General features: G+C 38.9%; 1 protein-coding gene across 2 annotated transcripts in view; it reads right to left on the reverse strand.

Annotated features, from left to right (window-relative positions):
- Positions 1 to 9,843, reverse strand: part of mrc1a (mannose receptor, C type 1a) — a 31,290-nt gene extending 21,447 nt beyond the window's left edge. For both annotated transcript variants that reach the window (XM_048186405.1, XM_048186403.1), the window contains exons 1-8: positions 9,690 to 9,843; positions 5,381 to 5,782; positions 4,997 to 5,170; positions 3,504 to 3,659; positions 3,225 to 3,338; positions 2,983 to 3,123; positions 418 to 600; positions 174 to 331 (exon numbers count right to left, since the gene is read on the reverse strand). In XM_048186405.1, the coding sequence (XP_048042362.1) occupies positions 174 to 331; positions 418 to 600; positions 2,983 to 3,123; positions 3,225 to 3,338; positions 3,504 to 3,659; positions 4,997 to 5,170; positions 5,381 to 5,782; positions 9,690 to 9,762 (1,401 nt within the window). In that variant the 5' untranslated portion in view covers positions 9,763 to 9,843. The remainder of the gene's footprint in view (positions 1 to 173; positions 332 to 417; positions 601 to 2,982; positions 3,124 to 3,224; positions 3,339 to 3,503; positions 3,660 to 4,996; positions 5,171 to 5,380; positions 5,783 to 9,689) is intronic.
- Between the last annotated feature and the right edge of the window lie 2,850 nt (positions 9,844 to 12,693).

A 12,693-nucleotide genomic window follows, 5' to 3' on the forward strand; every position in this document is an offset into this window, starting at 1 on the left:
ACTACAAGGTTATATCTCAGAATTTTGACTTTATATCATGCAATTGCGAGATAAAAAGTCAGAATTCCAAGATAAAAAGTCGCAATTACTCTTTTTATTTTTTTATTTAGTGGTGGAAACAGGCTTCCATAGGATAGTGAACAAAACAACAATAATAAAAACAAACTACCCACCTTTCCTTTGATAAGAACACAATCCTCCATGCGATTGATGACGTGTGAAGGCTCTCCAGCTATCCACTTGGTGAAGGTGACGTGTGTCCTGTCTGACCACTCGAACAGGTTCTGAGTCCTCTGATCGTTAAGTCCAATCCACAGTTCATCAGTAGGCACTACAGAGCAACACTCACAATGGTAAGTGAATCCGAAACATGACGTTCATGTGTTTGTTGGGTAGAATGCACACTGAGATACTTACAGTACCCCGTCTGTGATATGATGAAGCTGTGCTCCTCTATGTTGTGAACACTGGCTAAGTCTGCGCCATCCCTGTGACAAGCTGCTAATGCATCACTCCACGTCTTCTTGATGCGCTGCAGATAATAGCAGTGGCCGGCGTATGGCACCCACGCCGCAGGACAGAAGTTAGGCTGATCTTTACCTGCAGGAGAAAAAGAAAGCTATCTTTTTAAACAAAAAAAACAAAAAAACAGAAGCACAGGAAAATGAATAGCAGTATATATGGAATTATTGTATGCTAAACTTGTAGATTTGCTATGTTTGTAAATCTACTATTTAGGCTTCTTCTTCTGAGACTAAATTTAGTCTGTATCTCCTCCTAGAGCAAAGCTACAACTACCAAACTTAACTCAAACCATCTGTTCTGACACGGGTGGCTATATCGTTTCTGACTGATCAAACTTATGTTTTTTGTTACTACTACTACTACAAAAAAAAAAAAAAAACATAGCCCCATCAACAACTCTAATGGAGTATTTAAGCTTCATCCACCAAATATCTATCACTAACAAAGCCTAACAGCTAGCTTAGGACATGCTAATAACAGAAACAACATGCTAATTCAAGTTAGCAACGTGATAAAATGTGCTAACGTTCTAAAACATGGTAAATGATAAGACATCTAATAACATGCAAATTAATGCTAGCAACATACTAAAATGCTTTCAACATGCTAATTCGTGTTAGCAACGTGATAAAATGTGCTACATGTTTTAGCAACTTGCTGACATGAATGAACATGTTGCTAGCATGTTTTAACACGCTGCTAGCATTAATTTGCAAACTTGCTAGCATGATCTAACATGAATCAGACTTTTAGCATTGTTTAGCATTCTGGTATCATTTTAACACATTGCTTGCATGATTTAACGTTGCTAGAAAGTTTTAGCACACTGTTAGCATTGGATTAACATTTTGCTAACATGTTTTACCACATTGCTTACATTCTAAACATGTTAGCCACATGTTAAAACATGCTAGGAATGTGTTTGTGTGTCAATGTGTTAAAAATCAAAGTTCTAAAACATGGTAATTGATAAGACATGCTAATGACATGCAAATTAATGCTAGCGAAATGCTAAAATGCTTTCAACATGCTAATTCATGTTAGCAACGTGATAAAATGTGCTACATGTTTTAGCATGTTGCTGACATGAATGAACATTTTGCTAGCATGTTTGAACATGTTACTAGCATGAATTAGCACGTTGCTAGCATGTTTTAACATGCTGCTAGCATAAATTAGCAAATTTGGTAGCATGTTGCTAACATGTTTTTAACGTGAATCAGAACTTTTAGCATTATTTAACATGCTGTTATCATTTTAACACATTGCTTGCATGATTTAATATGTTGCTAGCAAGTTTTAGCACACTGTTAACATGGAGGAACATTTTTCTAACATGTTTTACCACATTGCTAAAATGCTAAACATGTTAGCCACATGTTAAAAAAATGCAAGGAATGTGTTAAAATGTGTTAAAAATCAAAATTCTAAAACATGGTAATTGATAAGACATGCTAATAACATGCAAATTAATGCTAGCAAAACATGCTAAAATGCTTTCAACATGCTAATTCATGTTTGCAATGTGATAAAATGTGCTACATGTTTCTAGCATAAAATGTGAATATGTTGCTAGCATTTTTGAACACGTTGCTAGCATGAATTAACATGTTTCTAGCATAAAATGTGAATATGTTGCTAGCATTTTTGAACACGTTGCTAGCATGAATTAGCATGTTGCTAGCATGTTTTAACATGCTGCTACCATAAATTAGTAAATTTGCTAGCATGATTTCACATGCTGCTAGCATGTTTTTACGTGAATCAGAAATTTTAACATTATTTAACATGCTGTTATCATTGTAACACATTGCTAGCATGATTTAACATGTTGCTAGCAGGCTTTAGCACATTGCTAGCATGAATTAATGTTGCTGACATGTATTACCAAGTGGTTAACATGCTAAAACATGCTAGCAATGTATTAAAAAGTTATCAAAGTGTTAAAACTTAGTAATTGATAAGATGCTAATTCATGCTAGTGTAACGGAGGCCAGCTAGTAGTCGCTGTGCAAGTAAACCTCACTCTAGTGCTCTAGCGACTGATGCTAGAGTTCGCAGCCTTTAGACTCCTTGTTAGAGCGTCTGACTCCCGCGCCAGAGACCCAGGTTCGAGGCTTGCGCAGACTGGGGCGAGTAGGACCTAGGTGAGGGGTTAAATTGGTGCCGTGACCCAGATGGGAGTGAGGTTTACCTGCACAGCAACTACTAGCTGGCCTCCGTTACACTAGCAACATACTAAAAATGTACTAAAACATACTACAAACATGCTAGCAAAATGCAAAAGATAAACATGTTTGGAAGCTTTCAAACTTTCAGACAAGGCTTCGTCAAGCCAACTTTTGTCCCGACGAACTACACTTTCTAGATTTTATTGTATTTTATCATATTTTATTGGTTTGTGTATGTTTGTGTTTCTGCTACTGTAATACCATAATTTGGGAAAATGGACCGTACCTGGTGGAGGCGTGTTTTCTGTAGAATTGCCTTTGCGACAGATGTAGCCCAGTTTCTTACTGCAGGCCATACTCTCCCACTTTGATGCTTTACCAGCATTTAATGCTGCACAGTTCAGGCCGGGTTCGAGAGACGGGTGCCCTAAAGTTTATAAAACACGCATTTGATCAGTTCCACAACTAAAATTGGACTTAAATGGGTGCATATATATAACATTTTATATGTACATTGATTTCATTTACCAGGAGCCCAGTTTAGATATCTGAATGCATGTCCATTACTCCATTGCCAGCCGCTATCAAACTCAAGACTGTTCAGTCCGATCCATAGTGAGGAGCCAAAGATATTCGTCAAACCTAATGGATGAAGTATCCGATATACTAAAATGCTACTTTATTCATACAATATTATTTCATAACAATTTAGGATGGTTGTGAGATATGTCTGTGAAAACATTAGAGCATGCAATTATGTTTTCCTCTGTGCACAACATGCGTTTGAAGGAAAGTACTTCTGTCTACCTGATATATAACTCTGCTCATGCAGCTCTGATATGCTGAGAAGATCAGCGCCTTGTTGCTGGCAGCTTGTTCGCGCCTGATACCAAGTCAGTACCGACTGCGTGTTCCTCTGATATAACACACCAGTCACTGGATCACTGTCCCAGCCGGAGCCAGCTATTGCACACAGTGGTAGAAGAAGAGAGAGTTTAAAATAACAAAACTAAAACTCTTTGGCATTATCTGAATCCTTTTCCTTGGACATTTTTTGGTTCCCACGAGGAAAACAGCTTATAAATCATACTAATTGATGATTTTTGAAAATGTAAAAGTGCAGAAAGTTTTCTGTGATGGGTAGAGTTAGTGTAGGGTGACAGAATATAGAGTTACGGTATAAAAATCATTGTGCCTATGGAGAGATTACGCCCTGTAAACCACATATGGCAGTTTGTGTGTGTGTGTGTGTGTGGCATAGGATGTGTTTGTCAGCAGATCAGTTTCCAGTTGTCCTGCTTGCATTTTCTTACTCTTGGACAGGACAAAGGAAAACAGGAAATGAAGGAATGTCACCATCTAGATCGGCAACAGCAGCATTTCTCTCATTTTCTCTTCCTTCCTCTTTCTCTCTCTTGTTCAAGTCCATAGTGGGAGGTCATAGTTATTATTGTTACTGCAGGAAAACCTATTTTATTCTCAAATACATGTCAATTAGGGCTGGATGACATTTATGTCTCAATACTTTTCAAAATTTTTTGACGGTATCTTAATATTTTTGCATGTGCTCTCAAAAAGTTTAAAAGGGTGATTTTGCACCCCATAAAAAAATACATTATCTGGATAGAACAGCTATTGTTACAAAGTACATACAAATTGTTTACTGCGAAATCAACTCATTTAGACTTTAATATAATCACAATATTCATGATATTCCCTAATTTTATATTGTCATCTAAAATATTGGTTTAATGCAAATATTCAACGTATCACCCAGTCCTAGGTGTGATTATTCATTGGATGATGGTACAAGAAGATTTCATGCATGCATTATGTCTTATAGGCCCGGTTTCACGACAACGGCTTAGCCTAAACCAGGATTAGGCCTTAGTTCAATTAGGATATTTAAGTAACTTTTATAAACGTACACTAGAAAAAAAACATTGCTGATGTGCATCTTGAGACAAAACACTGGCACTGACGTATTTTAAGATATGTCAGTACAAGTTCCTTTCAGTTAAAACAGATCAAACATGCATTTTAGTCTAGGACAAGCTTAAGCCTAGTCTGTGAAACTGGGGGATAATGTCTTAAAATACCCTTATGATGTATTATAAATACAGAATTCATAAAAAGTGTTATCATTTTGATTTACAAATATAGGACCACAAAATATCCACCACATACAGACAAATTGCAGTGAACTTGAATGCCACGCAATCCTTCACAAAGTACTATACACAGTGCCAATGGTGGTCGCTGATAAAATAACTAGTGATGTTTCTGTGCTGTTGCCTTACATTTGGTTGGGCAAAAGCCCCACTTTTTATCCGTGTTGTAGTCCGTCTCGGTGGAGCACCACAGCAGACCGTCGGCTCTGCCCTCCACAATGCACTCGGCATACCACTTCTCCCCAAATTTAAATGGGAAATGGCATGGTTTCCCAAATGAATTACCACCTATTGAATATATCTCTGCAGAACATAAAGAAATGGCATTAGGGGGAAGTGAGAAAATGGTTTACATATTGGATCAAAACAACTAAAATTACTAGAAAGAAGTTTTTCACCTATAGCTCAACAAATTCATGAAGGGACATTTAAATATAGATGTGAATTTAACAGATCTAATGTATTTATTTTTTATAAGGTCTCAATGGCTGTTAGGTGGACTTTTGGTCATACCTTGATATCCACGAGAACACAAATCTTCCTTGGTCCCATAAATCTGCCAGCGACTCCAAGCACCTGTTCCCTTATACAGCATCATACTTGGCTCATTTCGATTTCCATAGTTCAGGTGCAGTGGCTGTCCCTTTAAGCCAAACAAGGTCTCATTCTTACATTCCCAAATTTGTAGGGGGCTGAGATCATTGCATGGCAGAAGGAGAATTTTGACCCAGTCTTTGATGCTCTGGGTCCCCAAGCAGAGTTTGAAAGAGATGCTGATAACTCTCGAAGAGGAAATCCATCGGAAACGCTGAGCATCAGAAGATACGTCACATGGTGCAGTCTGTACTACGGTAGAGCTCACGGCATTCACACATCTGTTGTGGTCCTCATTGTAGATAAGGAAGGAGCTGGTGTCTGAATGTATGGAAAATGATATCAGGCAGATCAGGAAAACTTATTTGCTGATACATCATCCATGAAGCCATTTATCTAAACCACAAGTGTCCAATCCTGCTCCTGGAGGGCCATAGTCCTGGAGATTTCAGCTCCAACCCCAATCGAACACACCCGAACCAGCTATCAAGCTCTTACTCGGCATACTAGAAACTTCCAGGCAGGTGTGTTGAGGTGAGCTGGAGCTAAACTCTGCAGGACAGTGGCCCTTCAGGACAGAGTTTGGACACCCTTGATCTAAACATCTCAACTGAACTGAAAAGTAAATTTAGTCAGGAGTTTCAAGAGGGCTGATATGAAGCCCAACAGCACCAAGACGTTTCACTGTTTCACTTTTCCAGCTGCTTTGTACGTTCCAGACAAAAGTCGCTTTTCCACCGAAATTACCCGGAACAATTTGTCTCAGGAACTTTTTCCCCCAGACCCGTTGTTGTCTGCGTTTCCATAGCAGTCTAAAGTACCGTGAAGATTAAGTCTGTTCACGTAGGACTGCACGCGACTTTCCAGTTCCTGCTGGATTTCGTCCTCCACATATAAGCTTAATAAAGCCTGAACCTCGTTGTCGGTCCATCGGTCATATTTTTTAAACTCTGCATTGTGATTTGAATAGCAAACAACTCTTACTGCATGCACCGCAACAGACTTTTAAAAATGGTGGTTAAAATAAAATGCTACATGGAGTCAACCATTCAAAATGCTGCGTGAACTCAACCAATCAGCATGTTCAGTGCCCAAGTCCCACCTCTGAAAGTTCCTGAATTTTGAAAAAGTACTACGTCGAGAGCAGGGACTTTCTGAGGATGGAAATTGTACCCAGAACTTCATTTAGACCCTGGTTCCTGCAGTTGAAACACCACCCCAAAGTCCCTAGTTCCTGTGGTGGAAACATGGCTAAACTGTCATACTTTGTCCAAAATCACTTCTCACTCGTTTCACTAATCCCTATATAAGTGAATGGAAGTTGAGTGCACTACATCAGGAAGGAGTAACCAGAGTTGTGGCCATGACCCGAATCTTGGCCAATCCTCGTCATTTCTGTTGCACAAAGCATTCTTTAAACCTCTTAAATTCACGAGTTCACACTGACAAATAAGTCAGATGGAGTAAATGGTAAGTGTATTTGGTGTGCTGTCTGAGGAGAGGGCCTGGATGTGGTAAGAACCAGCCGAGAGTGAGGAGTCGGGGTGGTGGAGGGATGCTGAAAACTATCTAAGAACGTAAGTGAGTCATATAGTGAACAGATTCCTGCTGACTCAAACTCTCTTCAAACTGTTTCCCACCAACTCTTAGGTTGAGAGGGCGATTAAGCCTTCGCTAAGACCCGCCCCCCTTAGTTACTGTTGCTTTGGCCATGGTGCTGTCACGCCACACAGAGTGAAAAATACATCGCAAAGCAAAGAGAATACTGACAACAATTCGACAGATAAGACAGAGCAGGTTACTTATGATATTAAGCAAAGTGTCAGCTTTTTAAAAGAAATTTGAACAATAAAAAACGTTTTGCGAACTGTGTGTCGTGACAGATTGCTGTAGCGGCTCATGAACCGATCATCTCTTCTTACTAGTTAATTTATAGCATCAAATAAACATGAATGAACATCAGAAGGAATGTTGTTTCAAATGCGGAAAGACGTCAGTACACACCATTTTTCAAGTTCAAGTCCACTGAGGTTAATCTCCTGACTGCTTTGTCGGACAAAATGGCGGATTTTGCATTATGATTGGTTAGACCGCTTGTCAATCAAACTCCCAGCGAAGGGTGAATTGCAAATACAAGGTTTAAAACATGTAAATACATATAAAATGTGTGTTGACAATACTCTTGGCAAGCTCTGATTTTTGAGAGACAGTGACAGCAATGCAGCTTTTTGATTGATAATATGTCCTCTGAATGAATTTGACAATGCAATAGTCACGTCTCAACATCCCTCTTATGGCTGACTCTCTTTCTCTTCAAACTTACCCTACTGTAGCTTATACCCAGCTATATAAACGCTAAAACGAAACATTTAAAACCTAAAAATAATGTTTGTAGAACAGTTGGTTCCTAAAGAAGTAACCAAAGGGGATCTTTGCACTAAGGTCAGGGGAACTTTTCCTGGGTACCACTTATAGTTCACAGTCCATCCAGAGGCAGGTGACCACATTTACATCTGCTCAGTGACTTCATTAGGACACACAGTGAACAGTGGCAGAGCCAGACGGGTTTGTTCGACATCTGATTGGCCACCCCAAAATTTTATTCACTATTGATGCTGATTGAAATTTAATTTCTCCTTTTGTTGAAAGAGGCACCTTGAATATTAAGAAAATATTAAAGTTAGTCGCAAGATACAGAAAATTAAGAATAAAGAGGTTCATACACTACAAGAAGCACAGAGTTGGTCAAAATCCTGTCGTGCCACAGAACGCCACTCACATAGTTTTCCTTAAACAATGATTTGAGACAAATATTATGCAATTTAATATATGACTGGATATTTGAAGTTATTTTAAGGTGTATCATCAGGTTTCTGCTTCCTTAACAACTATTACAAAAGTCACTGTGTCGTAAGCATTCACAACCAAATGGATAAGTACATAATCAAATTCATAAATATTACACAATTTAAACATTTTTAAAAAAGTTGTGACTGAAACAATCTTTATCATAGAATACACTTGTTTGTTCACAGTTTAAAGGTTTCCTTTCATTTATTTTCTAGATCTGAGGGGAATTATCCGTTGACGATTTCAGTACGGCTATAAAGGTCATGCAAAATAGGTTTCAAAGTGCAAGTTTCTGTGACATTTCAATTCCAGACACAATGACAAATTATGACAATGATAATCTCAGGTACTGATTATGTTCTTTTTGAACGAAAAGGGAGCATGTATAGGGAGAATAAGTTCAGACCCAGAATAGAGCCCTGAGGCACACCACAGGTGATGGGAACTGAGGTTGATGAAAATTCTCCCAATTTCCACTGAAAAACACCCATTAGAGAAATAAGACAAAAACCAGTCTAGTGCAGATTCACAGGTGCCAACCTCAAGACTTTATCTATTTAGGATCCAAGGCTTCAAAGGCTGCACATAAATCCAGCAATACAAGGATGGCACATTTAATGAAGTCCACAGATAGTAAGAAGTTTATTACTACTTTTAAAAGGGCAGACTAGCTCTCCCCCACTCTCTTGCACACTCTCTATTCTCTCTTTGCATTGGATTTTAAAAAATATTTACTCAAAATCAAAGTGCACTGTGGGTATTAAGGAGAAGACAAATTTAAGAAATTAAGATAACTCAGAAATCGGACATGTATAATCCAGTAGTATCAGAGGCTGCAGTTTCAGGACCCTAGTTTTTTTTTTTTTTGTGACAGCGCCACCTAGCGAATTGTACTTCATCAGAGGAGACCTTATTCAAACAAGAATCAAACAGGTGCAACGATTAGATCCATGGATTCAGTTGTCTTTATCTTTCTTTTTTCGAAGAAAACTGAATTTGAAACAAGAATACAGAGGACCATATGATTATGATTTATATATCCTAGGGATTTTGCATAAACATCTGCGATAAATTCACATACATAATGAGATTAAACAAATGCAAACTCAGCAGCAGCTTTTAAACAATGCAGTTTTCCTCTGAGTAGATATAATGTATGCTAACAGCACATACTTGAATATGTCTCAAACATATTATATGGTTTTACCACCAATAGAGAGTAAGGTAATTCTACATTAGAGAAAATAACGACTAGCATAACTGGATGTGAATAGCATACAAAATAATTAGTATAACAATGCAATTTCACTCTAGGGAAATATTATTTCATAGTCACTGTGACATTTCCATAAATTAACATATTGAATCAGTGACGTACCTGTTTGAATTGAAGGTTGCAAAGCAACAAATAGAGAGAGCAACACAAACAGTGGAAAGGTACATTTCTTCATGGTTGTCCTTTAACCAGTAATCCTAGCATGCAAAACCCCAGTGTGTGTTTGAAGTGTGTGAGACTTATATACACCTTTCACATAGTTAAATGTTTGTATCCTGTCATGCGGTTGGGGGTGTGTAGATTCGGGTCCCTGAGGGGGGGATGAAGGGGATGAGCAACTATGTGATGCAGTGGCATAACGTGCATCTTGATCCTGCATTTTTCAGCTGTAACTGCATCAAGGCTATACCTGTGCAATGTCAAAGACCTTGATTGACTTAATTGAACATCTATAGTTTAAACTTGTACAAAGCAGATGAAACTACTCAATTAGAGATTGATATATGCTAATTTGTGTATGTGGCAAGAAGCACTAAGTTCCTCAGAGTGCTAGAGTAAGGAGGTGAACAGGTTTAGTTCAGTGCAGTGTTTAGTTACTTCATGGACAGAGAGAAGTGTCTTGTGGAAGTGCTTGCACAACTCATTTGGTTCTCTCATTAGCTGCTGCTTTGTTTACTCTGAATTTAAGGGTTGGCAAGGACAAACCTGACGTGCACAAGTAATGATGCCAAGCATTATACAAAGTGTTTGGCTGATTTGTGAGCCATGACTGCCCTTCTAGTCATCTTAAAGAATTGTGCAATTGATGTTGAAGTGCAAAGGTTGCCTAATAAAGACAGAGTGTAAAAAAACATTGAAAATGTTTGCTTGTTATTTGTCTCTCAAATGTGAACAAAAAAAGTGCTGATTTGGTCGGACAGAGACACAATGGCAACTCTGCAGAAAATGAAGCTCAGCAAGAAGGAAATGAGAGGTACAAGCTTCAGAGGTCTGAAATTTGGTCATAAGGAAATCCTGTTTCCTGCCGAGCATAAGAATTGATTCCAATGAAAACCAGTCCCTGAAATGGCACAAAACCTCATAAAGAAGGAAACAAAAGACAAGGTGAAAAAATACAACTAATATGGCATGTGAGAGTGGCACATTTTCAGGGATTTTCTTAAACTATGGCCACTAACAATGTTCGACAGTGTGTATACTTATACCATCGGAAAATTCAGAATTCCAGCAGTATTATTTCTGCCACAGCTCAGATTTTGTATGTTTGTGTTTAATAGCATTGTGACAAGCAGGACAAGGCCGAGGGCCATGAGAATGGAGTGAGGCCGGTGGCGTGATTGATAACCCTGGTATATTTTGAAGCATGGCAGCTGGTTTGAGCTAATTTAAGATGGACCTTAGTTGGTCCTTAGCTGGTTTAAGCTGGTCAAGTGGTCAAGCAACTAGCTCCAGCTCAGGACCAGCTCATGACCAACTAAGGACCAGCATAAACCAGCTGCCATGCTTCAAAACATACCTAACCAGCATATGCTGGTTTTTTCAACAGGGAATGAGTGTCACCTGCGTGCTACACCGGTCTCGTATCTCATGGAGGAGCTTCAGAAACGAGGAGCGTCAACAGTGAAGGACGAAAGAGGAAAATTCCTGGATTTACGTTGTTTTCTTTATGTGTGTGTGGCAATCGTCTTTGAGGGGCTGCTATACTTTTACTTTTGTTTTGCGCTTGTTTATTTTATAATTAAAGTTTGCTGAACGTTCGCCAGTTCCTGCCTCCTTCTTCCCTGAACAACTGACCTGGAGGTCAGAGGAAGGGGAAGATCTTATGTGATAGGGAAGACTATTCCAGAGCCTTGGAGCAGCCACAGAGAACGCCCATGTTAATGGGCCATGTTAAGCTTTAAATACAAAAAGCAGAATCTTAAGGTGATGATACACGGGCAACTTTTTGAGCAATGTTGCTGGGCAACCTGATGAAACACAGGGCAACTAATTAGGGCAACAGACAGTTGGCAGCAACTAATCAGCTCAATAAATACTTTATTATAAACACTTGTTAGGCACTTTATTTCAACTTTTCAAATATTTACTTCATTTTTATTAAAAATAAATGCCTTTCCGATCTGATTTGTGACAGGAAAAGGGAGAAGAGCGAGTTCAGCAAAAGGCTGATTCGAACCCCGCGTCGATCGCATCAAAAGCTATTCATATGTCAAACGCCCTACAGCCTACACTACTACAGCCGTTAAACAGACCCCGTCTTTTTAGTATTTAACTGAAATCATTCAATAGCTTCATTACAGCATACACACATTACTTTCGGACAGTTGTTGGTATTTTAAGCAATATATGAGGTAAATTCCCTGTTTTGGGTTGATGCATGACAACTTACTAGCGTAAAAAGATATAAATTCACACTCCTTTTCTCCGCTCCACTGCCGCTGAGAGGCCACCATCTTGTTTGAATTTTTTCTGAAATCTCCGAACCGGTCACGTGATCGGCTGCTAACATTCTGATTGGAGGATCTCAAAAAATTGCCCACGACCGATCTAACGTATCCAGATATAAATTTGTTGCTCATTCTCAATGGTAAAGTGCCTAAGCAACGTTGCTTGGCTACATTGCCCGGCAACATTGCTCAAAAAGTTGCCCCGTGTATCATCACCTTTAACGGATTCTGATTCTACAGAACTTGACCGGTAGCCAGTGTAGAGAGGCAAGTACAGGAGAAAAATGTGTGTGTTTTCTAGTGCCAGTTAATAATCTGGCTGCCACATTTTGCACCAATTGCAGACGTTCCAAAGATGATTTAGGCAAACCCAGATAAAGTGAATTACAGTAATCTAACCTTGATGTGATAAAAGCATGAATTACAGTTTCAAGGTTCTTCTTAGAAAGCATCTTCATCATTCTAGCAATTGATCTTAACTGGAAGGAACTACTTTTCACCACCTCACTGATCTGCTTATCAAACAACAAAGTGGGATCAAAAATAACACCAAGGTTTTTAACACAGTAGCACTTATGAGAAGAGAGGGGACCAAACTGATTGGCAATGCCAGAAGTAAGAGGTAATGGGCCAAACATGATTATTTCAGTTTTATCACT

The sequence above is a fragment of the Megalobrama amblycephala genome, linkage group LG3, assembly GCF_018812025.1.
Source record: "Megalobrama amblycephala isolate DHTTF-2021 linkage group LG3, ASM1881202v1, whole genome shotgun sequence".
Lineage (NCBI taxonomy): Eukaryota > Metazoa > Chordata > Actinopteri > Cypriniformes > Xenocyprididae > Megalobrama > Megalobrama amblycephala.